General features: G+C 30.9%; 1 protein-coding gene and 1 non-coding gene across 2 annotated transcripts; one reads left to right on the plus strand and one right to left on the minus strand.

Annotated features, from left to right (window-relative positions):
- The first annotated feature begins 338 nt into the window (after positions 1–338).
- Positions 339–3,797, plus strand: LOC102618240 (indole-3-pyruvate monooxygenase YUCCA6). Its single transcript, XM_006476086.4, has 4 exons — positions 339–1,512; positions 2,126–2,374; positions 2,632–2,754; positions 2,857–3,797. The coding sequence occupies exons 1-4, from the start codon at positions 802–804 to the stop codon at positions 3,073–3,075; spliced, it is 1,302 nt and encodes a 433-aa protein (XP_006476149.2). The 5' UTR covers positions 339–801; the 3' UTR covers positions 3,076–3,797.
- Positions 3,798–13,288: 9,491 nt separating this feature from the next.
- TRNAF-GAA (transfer RNA phenylalanine (anticodon GAA)) lies at positions 13,289–13,361 on the minus strand. Its single transcript has one exon. It is a non-coding gene; the product is annotated as a tRNA-Phe (tRNA).
- Between the last annotated feature and the right edge of the window lie 3,125 nt (positions 13,362–16,486).

Below are 16,486 nucleotides of genomic sequence, written 5' to 3' on the forward strand. Positions count from 1 at the left end.
CCAATAGTCCCAACTATAATTCAATTAAAAGCCATTAATAGTGTATCTAAGTAAAACACAAAATTTGATTACAGTTCACACTCCACCGTGCCACAGCATGTCACTTGAATTATCCAATGACAATTTAACATTAGCTACAAATCTTGAGAAGTACTTATCCTAATTATGATTATTTAAATTAAGGATTTATTTAAAGTAGCTAGTACAGTCCTTTTAAATATCTTCCTTTTCTAATTCTCACCCAATGAGATCTCTCTTATGGCAAATAGAGTGTTGCTTTGTTTTTCAATTAATATAATTATTATTAAATAATATTATATGTTTGGGTTTAAAAATATGTACAAGCCAGTGTTAATGAGCTTGCCTTCCATATAAATTGTTCTACGAACAAAAGGAATATATAGGGACATATCACCATCTCTCTCTCTCACGCACTCTTAATTCAACTCTCTCTTCATTCATTCTCTCTCTTTGTATTGAATGCTGATTTGGCCCCGCAATTTTTGCTCATCCTCCGGTTTACTCTCCATTGCTAAACACACATAGAGCTTTGAAAAAAAAAAAAAAAACCCGAATAACTCATTCTCACTTAGTGGATAAGACCCTCTTAATCCACTCCAATATTTCAGGAAAATTAATCTCTTTTTATATGCCCTAATCTCTCAACTGACATGGGATCTCTTCAGCTTTGCTCTTTCTCTTGAAAATTCTTACAAAGTGTATGTTTTCAACCCAAAATACCTCTTGCTAGTACTTGTAGAGCTAGCTATAGGATTTTTTTTCATCCTTTGCATTTTGTTCATGTTCATGGACTGCTTGAGAGAAATAGAAGGCAAACAAGCTCATGATCCTATTTTCATTGAGAAAATGAATAAATCTTCACCACGTTGTATATGTGTTCCGGGGCCGGTGATCGTCGGGGCAGGGCCTTCGGGTCTAGCAACGGCGGCGTGTCTCAAGGAAAGAGGAATACCAAGCATACTGCTAGAGAGATCTAACTGCATAGCATCTTTATGGCAGCTCAAAACATATGATCGTTTGCGTCTTCACTTACCAAAGCAATTTTGTGAGCTTCCACTTATGGGGTTCCCTAGTGAATTTCCAACTTACCCTAGTAAGCAACAATTTGTTGACTACTTAGAAGCATACGCTAAGAGATTTGAAATTAGGCCACGGTTCAATGAGACGGTGTCACAAGCTGAGTATGATGCCACGATTCGGTTTTGGCGCGTGAAGACTACTGTAGGAGGGCAAAAGTGTGGTGTTGAGGAAATGGAGTACCGGTGTCGGTGGCTGGTGGTGGCTACCGGAGAGAATGCGGAGGCAGTGGTGCCTGAGATCGAAGGGAGTGATGAATTTGGAGGTGACATAAGGCATACAAGTTTGTATAAAAGTGGTGAAGATTTTAGAGGCAAAAGGGTTTTGGTTGTAGGCTGTGGCAACTCAGGAATGGAAGTTTGTTTGGATCTTTGCAATCATGATGCCATGCCTTCACTTGTGGTCAGAGATACAGTAAGAAATTTTCTCTCTCTCTCTCTTTTTCTTCCTCTTTCTATTAAAGAAAAATCCATTCATTAAAGTTTTTTTTTCTTTTTTTTGGGAATTATTTGATTTTTAATATCGGAAAAAGTTGGTTTCACAAGAAAACACTTAAGTCTCAAAAATCAGCAAGAAAAGGGAAAACCCATATGAGAATATCTTTTGACAAATCCATTTTAAAAATAATACACAAAGTAAAAAAAAAAATCAAAGGGGTGAGGTTTTTCATTTATTTAATTGTTTTATACACAGTTTCTAAGATAGAGTAATTGTCTTGTGACTTCAAGTTCCAAAGGATCCTTTTTACAGAAGATCAAAATGAATTCAAAATGAGGGGAAAAAAAAGTTCTTGATGATCTTCACACTTTCTTGGGATTCCCAGGCATGCGCAAGCAGCATTGGTCAGAAACGTAGGATCATATATGCACATACACACATTGTCATGATCATGCATCTTTCCTTTTTATTATTTTTATATTTGCTTCCCTTTTGTAAATTGCCCATAACAAGGCTTGGCGTTGGCCATGGCCACAACCCATAATGTGTGTAGCTTTTAATTTTTATTTGGATGACTGAACATCTACAGGTGCACGTACTGCCACAAGAAATGCTGGGGAAATCAACTTTCGGGCTGTCCATGTGGTTGCTAAAGTGGCTGCCCATGCGCCTTGTCGATAAGTTGCTGCTGGTTGTATCATGGCTTATGCTCGGTGACACCGCTCGTTTTGGATTGGACCGCCCTCTTTTGGGTCCCCTTCAACTCAAAAATCTCTCTGGAAAGACCCCCGTTTTAGATGCTGGTACATTAGCCAAGATCAAAAGTGGACACATTCGGGTACAGATCATTTTACAACACTATTTTACATTGATCATCATTTCATCCCATCCCAATCCCAATCCCAATCCCATCAATAAAATCAAATCACATATCTTACTTTTCAACTTTTTAATTTCATTTCTCTTTTGGCAGCTAAGTGTTTGATGGCTCCTAGCTATATTATGTAATCATGAACAAACAATCGTACCCTTTGCTTTTCTTCCCTGTCTCTAATTACTGTTTCCAATTTCTTTTCTCTTTTTTTCAACCTAAAGGTCTTTCCGGGCATCAAGAGACTCAAACGTTATGCCGTTGAGTTTGTAAATGGGAGATGTGAGAACTTTGATGCTATCATTTTGGCAACAGGTTACAGAAGCAATGTACCCTCTTGGCTAAAGGTACTTTTTCTTTCTTTCTTTTTTTATTTCTTTTGATTAATTGTCTATAAAAGAAGGCAAAATGCAAAAGTTTAATTAAAATTCGATTGACACAACGTACAGGAGAGTGAGATGTTTAGCCGGAAGGATGGATTGCCTCGAAGGCCATTTCCGAATGGGTGGAAAGGGGAAAGTGGGTTATATTCAGTGGGGTTCACTAAACGGGGACTACTTGGAGTAGCAATGGATGCAAAGAGAATTGCGCAAGATATTGAGAGTTGCTGGAAAGCTAAGGCACCTTTTGCTCGCTCACTGTTGTTGCCACATTCATCATCACCATGATCATCATCTTAATATAAAGATCAGTTATTATATACATATATAATTGACAAGTATAGTGCAAGAAGTCTTAATAATTTAGGTGATCAGTTGGAAGATTTTGATGGTGCCATGTAGCTTCAATTTTGGTATCAAAGGTAGCTGCTCCGCCAATTAATCAGTAAGTAGCTGAGAAAAGAAGAGAGCCTTATAATTGAAAGATATGCATTATGATAACAGGCATCGGGAAGGAGGAAATTGAGAGTGAAATGCATACAATTACAACAATGGGGGGACCTCACAGTCAATATTTGTACATGTTGTACATTTACCGGTTTTATTTTAATTAGGGCTATGACTTTTTAGAAATTAAGAGAGAAATCTAGCTAGGGTTTGCAAAATAGGATGGTCTGGTTGTGTTTAAGCCTAGTTACACGGATGATGATGATGATGTGAGAGGGTAGAGCAATTTTAATGTTTTCTCTGATGTTTTTAATTAATTAATTAGCATTGTATGGCTAACTAGCTAGTGATTTTTAGATTTTAGGGTTTTTTGGCTTTGTGTTAATTTGATTTTTAGATTTTAGGGTTTTTTGGCTTTGTGTTAATTTTCCAAAGTTTGACTTGAAGGAGAATCAAATTAATGACTACTTCTAATGAAAATCCTTACACACTGACTTGTTTTGATTTCCCATTTGGGTTTTGTGAATTTATGTTTCATTCTGTTCAACTTTTTTCTAATTTTATGGCTATATGTGTATCTTGCAAGATCTTGTACTCCATTTTAGTGAATTTATGCAATTTTCACTATCGAAATGATTTCACTTCCAACTAGATGCTTGGACCACCACTTTTCATCATGTTTTTATGTACTGTGCATTAAAACTGTACAGAATCTTACTAATTGCTTGCTCAAACTTACCATATCAATATTATCAATATTATCAATATATGTATACCAAAATAATATTTCTACGTATATATAGTTAAAGGTTTATTTTTAAACACCATGCATTGTGATACATGTTAGAAAATATGTCCCCCTTTTTCAATGAGAATTTATAAAACCTAAATTAGGATATTTCCTATTAGTAGTAGTTATTTTATCTAGGAAGACTCCTATTTAAGAAATACTAATTTCTTCTTCGACACTTTACCTATTCAAGGAGAAATATAATTTAGGGTCTTTATCTATTCAAGGAGAAATATAATTTCTATAAGGAAATGAATACTTTTCCTATAACAAATAATTATTATATATAAGGAGGTTGGGTTCACTTGTTGTATAACACAACTAAACAGTTTCCAATTTGAGAGAAATGGTAGGTCTATTAAGAGTTGAGTGTTATTGGGTTTTGAGTATAAGACAAATTATTAGAGTGATCGTAATAATTTTTTAGATAGTGGAATTTTCTCTCATCGTCTTTGGTGATCGTAGTTTTTCTCTAATATCGGAGATTTTCATATAAATTCTTATATTGTGTGATTAGTTTCATTATACTATTTTATTATTTCTTTTATATTTTTACTTTTAAGAATTTGGGCGTGATTAAAATTCTTTAACAATACATAACTGTCTTAATTAAAAAGTAGTCAAATTAATGTGAACTCTTGACGTTTCAAAAAAAAAAAAAAAAAGAGGAAGAAAAATGTGAAATCTTGATGGAGCATGGGTCAATCCACGATCCCGTTAAGTTTAATCCTCGTCTGTTGTCTGGCAAGACTGAAACCATTAAAGGAATTAATAAAATGCGACTAACTAAGCTTGAACTCAATCTGCCAGCCAACAAAACTACAACCAAGGAGAATCATCGAGGAAGGTATATCAAAACCAGAACCAAGGGAAATCACCGGGGAATCATCGAGGAAAGGCAATGTATACTATCATTACTCAAAGTGATTAGATTCTTGTTTGGTCTAACAAGGTGGCTGGGATTAATTGCCCTTATTTTGGCTAACCCATATGGGCAAATGGCTTGAGCAAATAAGAACTAGGCAATCAATTTTGCTTTTGTGGGTAAATATGGTTTGAAATAGGCAAGCAGATGTGATGTTCATTGTAGTCTTTTCAATAACTAATTATAATAATAATAACATAAAGTTACTTCTCCTGACCACATAAAGATAAAGGTATTGGAGTCCTGTTTTTCAACCTGAAAAGTTGAATTATTCAAGGATCCACTTGGACTTTAATTGACCTTGACAAATTAGTAATAACATATATCTATAATGCAAAAAGAAACCCAAAATTGTAGATTAAATTTAGAAATAAAATACAAGGTACTAGAAAAATAAGTGTTGTGTAAATTTTTTTTTTCAAAAAAAAAAAAAAGGCCAGCTTTTTGCAAGGATGAATCATTCACGCTCTTAAAGGCAGTGCTTTTGCAGAAAAATAAGAAGCAAAACGTAGCGCGTATTACCTTGTTTTTGACTTCAAGAAGTTCCATGGTCCATGACCTTGCCGGACAAAGTGTAGAATTAAAATTCTTTATTTTCTTTTTCTTTTCTTTTCTTGTTGGTAATTACTGTTCTCACTCCACACCACCCTCAAATCAAATGTACTTAAATTTGAATTTTACTGTTTTACTTCTACAGCAAGAGACCAACTAATCAAACTATCATTTGAGGATAGTTAAAATTCCAATTTTCTAAAAATATGAGATTTAGTAATGTGATATTTATTTGAAAATTATTCCATGAAGGTTGTTTGTAGTTATAAGTAACTCTTGCATTTAAAATATATCCTTTTGAATTAATTGTGAACCCAATGGTTCTCAAAACTATGTACATCATAATTCACAAGGAGTAATACTACACTTCTAAATAGTTAATTAAGTTTCTTCATCCTCATTTAGGTGGCATAAAGAGTAGTAGCACACTTGTGAAATTGTTCGGACGGTAACATTAATATATTTGCATGCATGCAAGTATAAAATATGCTGTTGAATGAAATGATCTTGACTAGACAACAAAATGCATACAATTAATTACATGGAAGGGTGGGTTAGGGTTTCTCAAGATTGCAGGTGGTGGGGTTTTATTCTGAAAGAAAATCTAACCTTGGTCTAAAGAACTATGACATTTCACTGCCTTCATCATGAGCTAGTGAGAGAGCAAGCAATGAGTAAGAAAATAAATCAAAATTTCAAAAATTTGTTTTTTCCAATTTTCCTCGAGATCATCTCTGTAACGCAAAATCCAATTAAGGCAAGTAAAAGAGAAGTTCTGTGTGGCCCATGAGATCCCAAATGGCCATCTTTAATGGACCCATTTGGGCCTTTATTGCCATCAACTGTCCTTTCTCTCTTCTCTTCAGTCTCAGCTTTTTGCCTCCCTTTTTTCTTTTTTCTTTTTTTTTCCCTTTGCAATTATACAAATAGTAAAAAGATCTTATGAGTGTCCAACCGACTGTGCTCGCTCCAATTTATGTGTATTTGCTTGACTTATTTATTTGGATTCATATAAAAGCTAATCCCATGAGGGCCCCTTTTAACTACAGCTATAAACCGGCCTAAATCAGCTTTATTTTTAATTCTTAACCGTAATGCTCCACTTTGGTATGGCAAAATTTATGGCTAATATATCTTAAAGAGTTAGACGATTGTCACCCTTCCAAAATCCTTTTAAAACCCCACTTTTGTTATAATTATATTTAAGAATAAATATTTTAATATATCTCACATCTATATTATCTCATTTCAAACTTGTATTTTCTCTTTTACAAAAAATAATAAAATTCTTGTATTTTCTCTACTATCAAACTCGCACATGTAATTTTTTTCTCAAATTCTCTATAAAAGTTTCTTCAATTACTAAGACAATCTATTGATAATAAATAAAACATATTCTGATAAAATGATCTGCCTTTTTTTAAGGCTCATAATAAAACTTTTTACATCATAATCTTACATATATTTTATTTAATTAATTGATTTTTTTCAAGAAGTTTATCACCCATAAAAGTTTGTTTGTGAGGAGCGAGAAAATAATAGAAAATTAAAAAATTCACAAATTAAATGTGTTTATTTAGAAATAAGAGTATTTTTGACATTAAATTTAGCATTATTAAAAAAAGGAGTTTTTAGAAGAATTTTGAAGGAGTCCAATAGTGCAACTCTATCTTCAAGGCTATGAAGATATTCATTAGAGAAGCTCATGTGTTGCATGAATTTGAATACAAAAAAGTTTCCATAATTTGATGAGGATATTGCAAGCTATGTCAGAATCTGACTATTCCGTTGAGATTCTTCGCCTTTAAAATAAGTCTTTTGTTGCTTTAATTAGGGAAAAAAAAAGAGTCATTAGTTGGTTCCAATATAATGATATAATGTATCAACAACTTTCTTCCTACACTTTAAAATCTTTCAACCATAAACGTTGGCCTTAGCTACCACTCTCAATTCAAAAATATATAGCATCTCTCTACTTATCATTCCAAAACATACTAATCCTCTTGCTCAGTTTGTTTTATTTTATTTTATTTTTTCCACAATTTAGATACCAAAGTATTTGTTAAAGAGTGGTGATATAACTCATTGATTGAATAAAAATACAAAATAATAAAAATAAATAATGTGGATCATAAGATATTTAATCCAACCAATTTAATCATGTCACATCAGTTTGTACAAAAAAAAGTGTACAAAAATTTGTAGCCATATTACTCTTATTAAATATTTGTTAAGCAATTACAACCACTTGATTTCAATAGTAAAATTACTAAAAAATAAATTTTAAGGACGAGGATAAATAACTTTTACTCGATAATGAGTTGCATTCACAGAACACCTATCAAATTTCTCTCGACAACTAGAGCTTCTATATAGCCCAAGTTAATGTTGAGTAATTGCCTTTTTTTTTGAAAAATTATGCTCCTAAAGGGATCAAGATCCTCTCCTGATATGATTTTCTTTTGAGTAAATTCTATTAGCGTGATTGTTGGTTAATAAATTAAAAGGTAAAAATAGTTAAATCTTAATTATACGGTAACATTAAAATGCATGTGACATAAGATTTGTAAAAGTTTTAAAAGATCAGAAATGCTCAGATTATGAGAGGATCATATTCTCTCCTAAATTGGTCAAAATGTATGTAGGATCCACATTATTGGTAAAAACGGTTTAAAATTATCTTCATGATCATTTACTTTTTTGCCAAGCAAAATTAGGGTTTCTTCTTTTTATTGTTCTTCTCTCCGCGTGGATGAAGATTTATTACAGAAGTTTTTGTCCAAAAATGTATAATTAAAGACCAAGAAAAAGGAAAAAGTTGTATCAGGTTTATGAACCAATTAAAAGCAAGTTATTGCTTAGATGATTATCAAACTAAAAGCTTTAATTTTTTTTTTTAAATAAGTGGATATAAATAAATAGTGGTCTTCAGATATTCAAAATGTGTATTGTATGTGATCCACAAATTGTTGATATGTTTTTATCAAAACTTGCTCTCACGTATACGTACACGTATTGAGCACATGGTGGATGATAAATCAGGACCATCCATTCAATTATGATGTTACGAAATAAGCATTTATTAATTATCAGTGGTCCATAAAATTGATTATTCTAACGGCTTTGATTGCTATACATATGGACCATTCTGTGTAGGCTTTATTAAATTTAGAATAATTTTGCTGGCAAAAATCAACATCAGATTATCAAAATCAAATGGTGGGGATTTATTTATTTGTTAGTAGTCACCCAATGATCACCTTATCGAAAGTCCAAATCTATCAAATGATGATTATGATTAATATTCCTCGAATGTCTGTCGAGAATATATGTATATATATTTGCATGGTTGCATTCACCGTACGCCATAATGGTCCAATTTGCCTTAATTAATAAGTATAATTAATTAATATGCATGTGATTCTCAAATACAACAAATGAAGAAAGATTATAATAATTAATATCACAATGAAAGGTGGGGAGGGGAGGGAATCAAACACAATATGATCAAGTATATGAAAATAAATAATTACAATCACGATGAAAATTTTAAATAAATTGTATAGCTGCTTTGTTGTGAACTTTTAATATGTCACAGTCCTACTCAATTATTTTCAGAGTAAATTTCGCTAGCAAAATCAGAATTGAAGATTCGGAATCTAACGTCTATTTGGAACTTTTCAGAAGTTGAGTATGGGTGGTGGGCCTTGAACTACCTAATATAAGCTATATGTTACGAAAATTTCAAAAACAGATAGGAAGTGACGGTGAAAATTGGCTTTATGCTTATACTAAAAAAAGGTTATGTACATTATTAAAGCGATATATATGTTCTACAAATATACTCATGGTAAGAATGCAACAATTTATGTTTTCATAGCATAAATGGTTTTATTCATGATGAGCTTTGCAAAATTAGTTTGATTGTAGGAGATACCCATATCTTAATTGTCAAGCTTTGACAATTCCATCCGATTAAAATAATGGCGCATTTACTTTTTGAGTCAGGAATTTTAGAAAATCGAAATTTGAAATCAGAATTATTAGCAGCATTTATTTCACAAATAAGAGTGGGATCGAAATAAAAAAAAAAAATCATGAGACTCACTCGAAATTAGGAATGGGGAATAGGAGATTAATTCTCAAGGAAGGAGTTGGGAACCAGTGTCCCATTCTTGAAATTGACGATTTTACCCCATTAGAATTATGATATTCTAAAAATGCCCTCATTTAAATTTTAAAAAAATAAAAATTTAAATAAAAAACAAACTCGTCACTACCAAAAGCTCCCTTGTTGTAATCGATCGTTGCCTGTGGCGCAATAGTTGGTCACTGGTCATCGCATCATAAGTAGTAGTGGCAACAGTCACAAGCATCAATTGTAGTATCGCAGACATCGAACCACCAATAGCAACAATCGTCGCGTTCTGATCTTCTGTTGTTGCTGCTGATGATGACTATTATTATTATTAGTGATGATAAAAAATTATTATAATTAATTAATATCAATGCTATAATAATAATAATTTTATTATTATTATTATTATGATTGTGATGATGATGATGATGATTATTATTAACAGTAATTATTAATAATAATAATTTGTAATAATAATTATGACAATAGTTAATTAAGATCTTTTAGTAATATGTAACTATTTAATTCATTTTGATTCCAATTATAAGACAAAGTAAACAAATCAATGGTAATATAATTTATTATGATTTTATTTCCTACTGCAAAAATAAATAATTTATTTTGACTTCCATTTCTTATTTCGAATTCCGTTTAGTAAACTGTAAATGCATCATAAGCTGGATCACATCCTTATTGAGGACAAAATCATATTAATACTCACATTCGAATATTCCTAATTAAAAAAATTTGGTTACCCTCCTATGTGAAGTCAGATATTATGGTATAGATTTCTCCATCAAAATCTAATTGTGAGTTTGCTAATTTTTTTGGTTTTGCTAGTTGCTAGATATGTTAAAAGATGTGTTTTTATTTTTTTTCAAAGGTGAGATATGAAATCATTTCTTACGTGGTTTCAATTGGTTAAAAGACTGATAGAACTCCCATCTCATGTGTTCTGAGTGCGTTAGTGAAAGTATCTTTGTCCACAGATCAAATATCAATGCACGTGTTAAAAAAAAAAAGAAGAAAATTTCTCGATGCACTAATTGTTTTCTCTGTTCATCAATAATTAAAGTTTCATAATGATTTCTCCCATTGTTTTCGTAAAAGCATGTTAAAAACATAATTAATAATTAATGCACCAATATTTCTACTTACGCATGCACACACAGTCACACATACACAAATTTTTTTTTAAAAAATAATAATCTCTCTGAAAACATGACGATGACATTAATTTCTTTCTGCAAACCCTACATCGATTTCAAAATGAAGCTAAACCTAATTAGTGTGTGATTTTGATTTCTTTGCGGTGAGTCTACAAAGATGCACTTCTTTATCGGTAATAAAAACATATAAATAGTATCTCTGCCCTTACATTATTCAGTTTAAAAGTTATACAAGTGTTTAAAGCTATTTCGTCAAACTGCACAATTAGGAATGGTAATGGGTACCGCTCGCAGATGATTTGTCATTACCAAACTCAAACTCACACAAAATTGAAATTACCAAACCCACCCGTAACCCGCGGTAAGTTTTAATTTTTTTAAGCAAACCCACCCGCTGCAGATTTTGACAATTACCAAACCCACAATAGTATCCAACAAATTTTTTGCTCGTTTATACGTTTAAAATCACAAATGTTCAATATATAAATTTACAATAATAATCTCAAATTCCACATAACATACTAAATTTTAAATTTAACCAATGTAAATGAAAAATTAAAATTTCAACATCAATCCTACATAAATTCTCAAATTTAAGTATAAAATACACAAATCCATTAAAAAAAACTACAAACTAGTATCTAAAAATAATAATTACATTTCATATTATTGTTCAATACAAGCTCCAAGAAAAGATCTTCATTTCATTCACCATCATTAGCACTCATCCAACATGATGCTTACAATAATGATTAAGATTAATATTTTTCAAAAAATAATACTTTTCAAATATTAATCTAAAAAAATAATAATAATGAAATAATTCATGCACTAAGTTAAAGAAAAATAGTTCATACAAAAACACTTTAATTATTTGGCACTTTGTATAATTGTATTATTTTCCTTATATGTTTTTTAGATTAAATTTTTTTTGTGTAAAATTAAATTAAAAGTATTTAAAAAAAATTACGGGTTTAGCAGATATTCATGCGGGTATCCACCGAATATTGGGCTAATACAAAACCCATCCGCATCCAATTACAAGTTTCAATTTATAATACTAAATCCGCCCGCAACCCACAAAATTATCCGCAATGGACAGATTTGGATGAATTTACGAGTTTGCGAACACAATTATCATCCCTATGCACAATTTACACAAGATGATCATATTACAATCTAAATCGTCTCATTTGGGATAATTTTTTTATATTTAATTTTCCCAAATTAATCTCTTTCCTTTGTCCCAATCTTTATGTCTCATTCAATCCAATCCTCACAAAATCTTTCTCTATGCCTGTGTAATATAATTTGCTTGGTGGTTTGCAAGCATGCATCCAACCCACTTGGAAGTTTCAACTTTTTTCTAACCACTTTCTCTTCTTTTCAAGAATCTCTGGGTTTTGAGTGGATTCGTAATCTTTCATTTGAGAAAAAAAAATCAATCAATCACTTACTGATCACTCACTCACTCACTCGCACCAACCAGATTTTGCCCTTTTTAATTAGGGCATCATTGCATGTTCTTGCCCACTTTGCCAGCACTAATATATTGGTCAGAAACAAGCAGGATTTTGGAAACCTTGAGGACCATTCTCGTTGGAAAGTCAATTTTTTTCCCTTGTCTTTTTGACTCTTTTTTTCTCTAATTCAAATTTTACTATGAATGAGTAGTAAGAGTCTAAGACGAGATGCTCACAAGCTTCCAAGTAATGGGGAAGGAGAATATTAATTAACATTCTTTAATTAATTACTATCTTAAGTTTCTTTCAAAGCAAATAAAACAAAGATTGTGCTGAGGGTGATTTTAACATTCTAGTTCTTAGCGTAGGCTGACACCAAATCTCTAAAAATTTCATGAAAGTCAATGGAATGAAGATTACAAAATCAAATGAATTTGGACGTTTCCTTGCATGCTCTTTTGTAGCTAATGGTGGATTCTGCTACTTTTATTTTTTTTCATCTGTTTCTTTTACATTTGGATTCTCTTTTTTGTTTGAGAACTGAAAAGCTGGATTTGCTTGTAATGCATAAAGATATCTTTTATCAAAAGCCATTAATTTTTCCTTCTTTGCAGGCAACTACAAATGTGTGATCCATGCGTGATCCCCTGAAAGTTAGAAAGTTGAAGTTTTGAATATATATAAAATTTAAAAATGTTGGTTTGGCTTGTAATATTTGAAATATCTTTTGTCAAAAGTCTCGAAGGCTGTAATTAATTTCCTTAGTAGTAGACACTTACAAATATATGATCTTGGTGTACGTATGCCATCAAAATATGAAAATGTATTTACATGGACACAAAAAATAAAGAGGAAATTTTGTTTTAGATGTAAGTGCAGGATTCACTCACTCTATATTTTATTTAAAATAGTCAAATACGATAAAGTTGAAAAAACTCAGGGGCTCGAATGCTTGATGATGATGAAAATTGAAACCCAATGCACCAAAATGAAAAAAATTCGAAAGAAAAACAATTACGCGGTGAGCGTGGATCGAACACGCGGCCTTCAGATCTTCAGTCTGACGCTCTCCCAACTGAGCTATCCCCGCTGCGATGTCCAAGGCGTTCATTTTAATTATATCTAAAAGAAAAAATTAATATTATAAGTATTTTTTTTCATGGATATAATAAGAAGAATCAATAAATACATACACCGTGATCAAGTTTTGTAGATATCTCCAATGTGGAGGAGGCAATTTTTGACAAGGGGCCCACGAGATGATACTGGAAAATAGTAATCCGAGTCAAAAGAAAATACGACTGTTTGGATACGAATCATTTATTTCTAATAGAGCCGTAGTATATATAGCTTTGAATCATTTTATTTGACTCATTCCACTGAATGAAGGTACAAACAAAATCATCTTTTGGACCACTTTTGTTTATTGGAGGAGTCAAATCCATTTTCTAAGTTAGCCTAGTTTGAATGCAGGATTGGGTGGTTTCCAAAGTAAAGTTATCAAACAGTAAGATAGAACCAAGTAGTTGGGAGGGGGGGGGGGGGGGGTTATATTAACAAGCATGTTTTTCCTAGTGGATAAAAGCAGTATTTTATCCTTTGTTGGTGATTGACTTGAATAATGGTAGAGTAATGATTTCAATTTAGAGGTTACTGAACTATATCGCAAGTTAGGATTTTGGTAATGTAAAATTTGAAGTTTAGGTTGAAAATTATAATTATAAAAGAAAAAATTGCAATAAAAATGAAATAAAAAATATCCTTGCAATTTTAATATTCTCCGAAAAGTTCTGTAGCTTCAAACAAAATTTCTACACTAATTGGGTTGTCAAAGCTTCAAAATGTTGGGGGTTGTGTTGAAAACATTTAACCTTTTACCTTACTTTTTCAAAATTTTCAAACTAGCACGAGAGTTATTTCGCCTCACGTGAATATCGATTGTCATAAATTTATCTTGTAAATAGAAAAAAAAAAATATCAAGAGCATCAATGCTTTATTGGCGAGAACCTCTAACGCTCATGTTATATATCGCAGGGCCTTCAATTTAATTGTCAACAATAAGGCGAAAATAGCATAATTAAGTTTTTTCAATTCAAATTTGACACTACTCCCAAAAAAAAAAAAATCAAATATGACGACGTATGCTTGAAAAAATGAAGATGGATCCCGCCCAAATAATTAAGTTGCATCGTTAAGCCCACATAATTAAGTTGCATCATCTATCCCTGGGCTTATATGTGTCAAATTTATGAGTGCATAATAGACTTGTAAAATACTTGCAGGCCTCGAAAGTTTGGGCATAGTTTAAGAGTAGAGCTTTTAACACCCTTCTAAAATCCTTATAACCCCCTTTGGAATGTCATTTCTTACAACACCCACAATTTAATTGATAAGATATAATTTTATATATTAAAACTAACAGTCCTCCCATAAAAATTTACGCCAAAAAATATTTCTTTTTAAATTACGTATAAATCCTAAAATATTTATTTTAAATTTTTTTCTTTGTATTATATGATTTCTATTTTTTATAACCCTAAATTTTCAAAAAAGTACTTTTCAATTAAAATTTAAAATATAAATTGAAATGGAGCAGATGTAAAAAATTTGTTAAAAGAATAATTTATCTAAATATTTAATCAAAATTTTATTCAAAATAAAAAATAAATTGATTTAAGTAATTTAATTTAAAGAGGAGTCTTAAGAGGAATTTTCACTTTGAGGGCGTGTCAAAAGGCGTACTCGGAATTTTGACCGATTGAGGTGAAGGCTGAAATCCACACTCTCATTTAAAAATTTAGAAGACCTCCGAGTCATTGTTGGGCTAATTATGTATAAATCATGTCATTTTATTTTTTACATTGTTCCTTTATGCCCCCACAAGAGTTTCTGATATGCCCCATTTTTATTTATGAAGCCCCCTAATAGATTTCAGTAGCCCTCACTTCTTAAGCAATTCTATGTATTTCTAAAATTACCTTATTTAATTTTTTTCCCTCTCTCGTTCGTGCTTTCCTTTCTACCTCACAATCTCTTGAATTATCAGGTCTTTCTAAAGTAATTAAATAGCCTTCTTTACTCCTTTAATTAACCAAACTCAATAATTATGGTACCATGATCAATACATTTGTATTCAGATTCAACAACAGAAAAAAACATAAAATAGAAAAATTCAAACCCTATAAAAACAAGAAAACAAAAATGAAGTAAAAAATGGATTTTCATAATTTTATTTTTTGACTTTTATGATGATGATGAGTTTCAAGATAGGAGAAATGATACTAACCAGAAATATGTTTTTTTTTTAAATTTATTTATCATACGTCAAAATTCATATAATCAAAACAATAAAAGTGTATCTAAAAAAACATATAAATCCTAAAAAAATAAAGTTGTAATATTTAATTGTATATTCCAGTCAACCTAATATTTTTGTATTATCATTAAAGTTATTTTTTTAATTGTTTTAAATTTAATTCACATGGTAACATTAACTAAACCAAAATATTGAAGAAATCAAATTATGTACATTACAATGAATAAAAAAAATAGTATTGACTTTAAAATAAAAGTTGACACACACACACACACACAATGTTAACCGCAATTCTTATTGAACAATAATCCAACACCAACTGTTCCATATATATATCGAAGAATTCACTTCACCGTAAGCCACCCGGATTATATGTATCGACTCAATAACAAAAATCCAACTTTGCTTTCAAAAAACAAACAATAAAAATCAAACTTTTCTTTTTGGGCACTGAATTCAATGCCCATCAAAGTTGATTTTTTGTTTCAAAATTCAATTTGGCCAATTTGTATATACACACTATAAAGGATTTTATATCAAAATACTAGCTTTTAGTTTTTTCTATTCATATGTCAAAAAAAGAAAAACAAATACCATTTAGATATTTGCATTCAGATAAATCCAAATTTCAGGTAAATTCATGCTTAAATTTAAGGAAAAAGAAATAAACATGACCTAAAATTATTAATTAATTAATTAAATTATTAAAATTTTAAATTGTAATGAACAAATATATACACACTTAAAAAAGGATTTTATATTAAAATACTAGCTTTTAGATTTTTCTGTTCATATGTCAAAAAAAGAAAAAATAAATACCATTTAAATATTATTTAGACAAATCCAAATTTCAGGTAAATTCAGGCTTTTTCAAATTTAATGAAAAAGAAATAAACAC

The sequence above is a fragment of the Citrus sinensis genome, chromosome 1 (genome assembly GCF_022201045.2).
Source record: "Citrus sinensis cultivar Valencia sweet orange chromosome 1, DVS_A1.0, whole genome shotgun sequence".
Classification (NCBI taxonomy): Eukaryota; Viridiplantae; Streptophyta; class Magnoliopsida; order Sapindales; family Rutaceae; genus Citrus; species Citrus sinensis.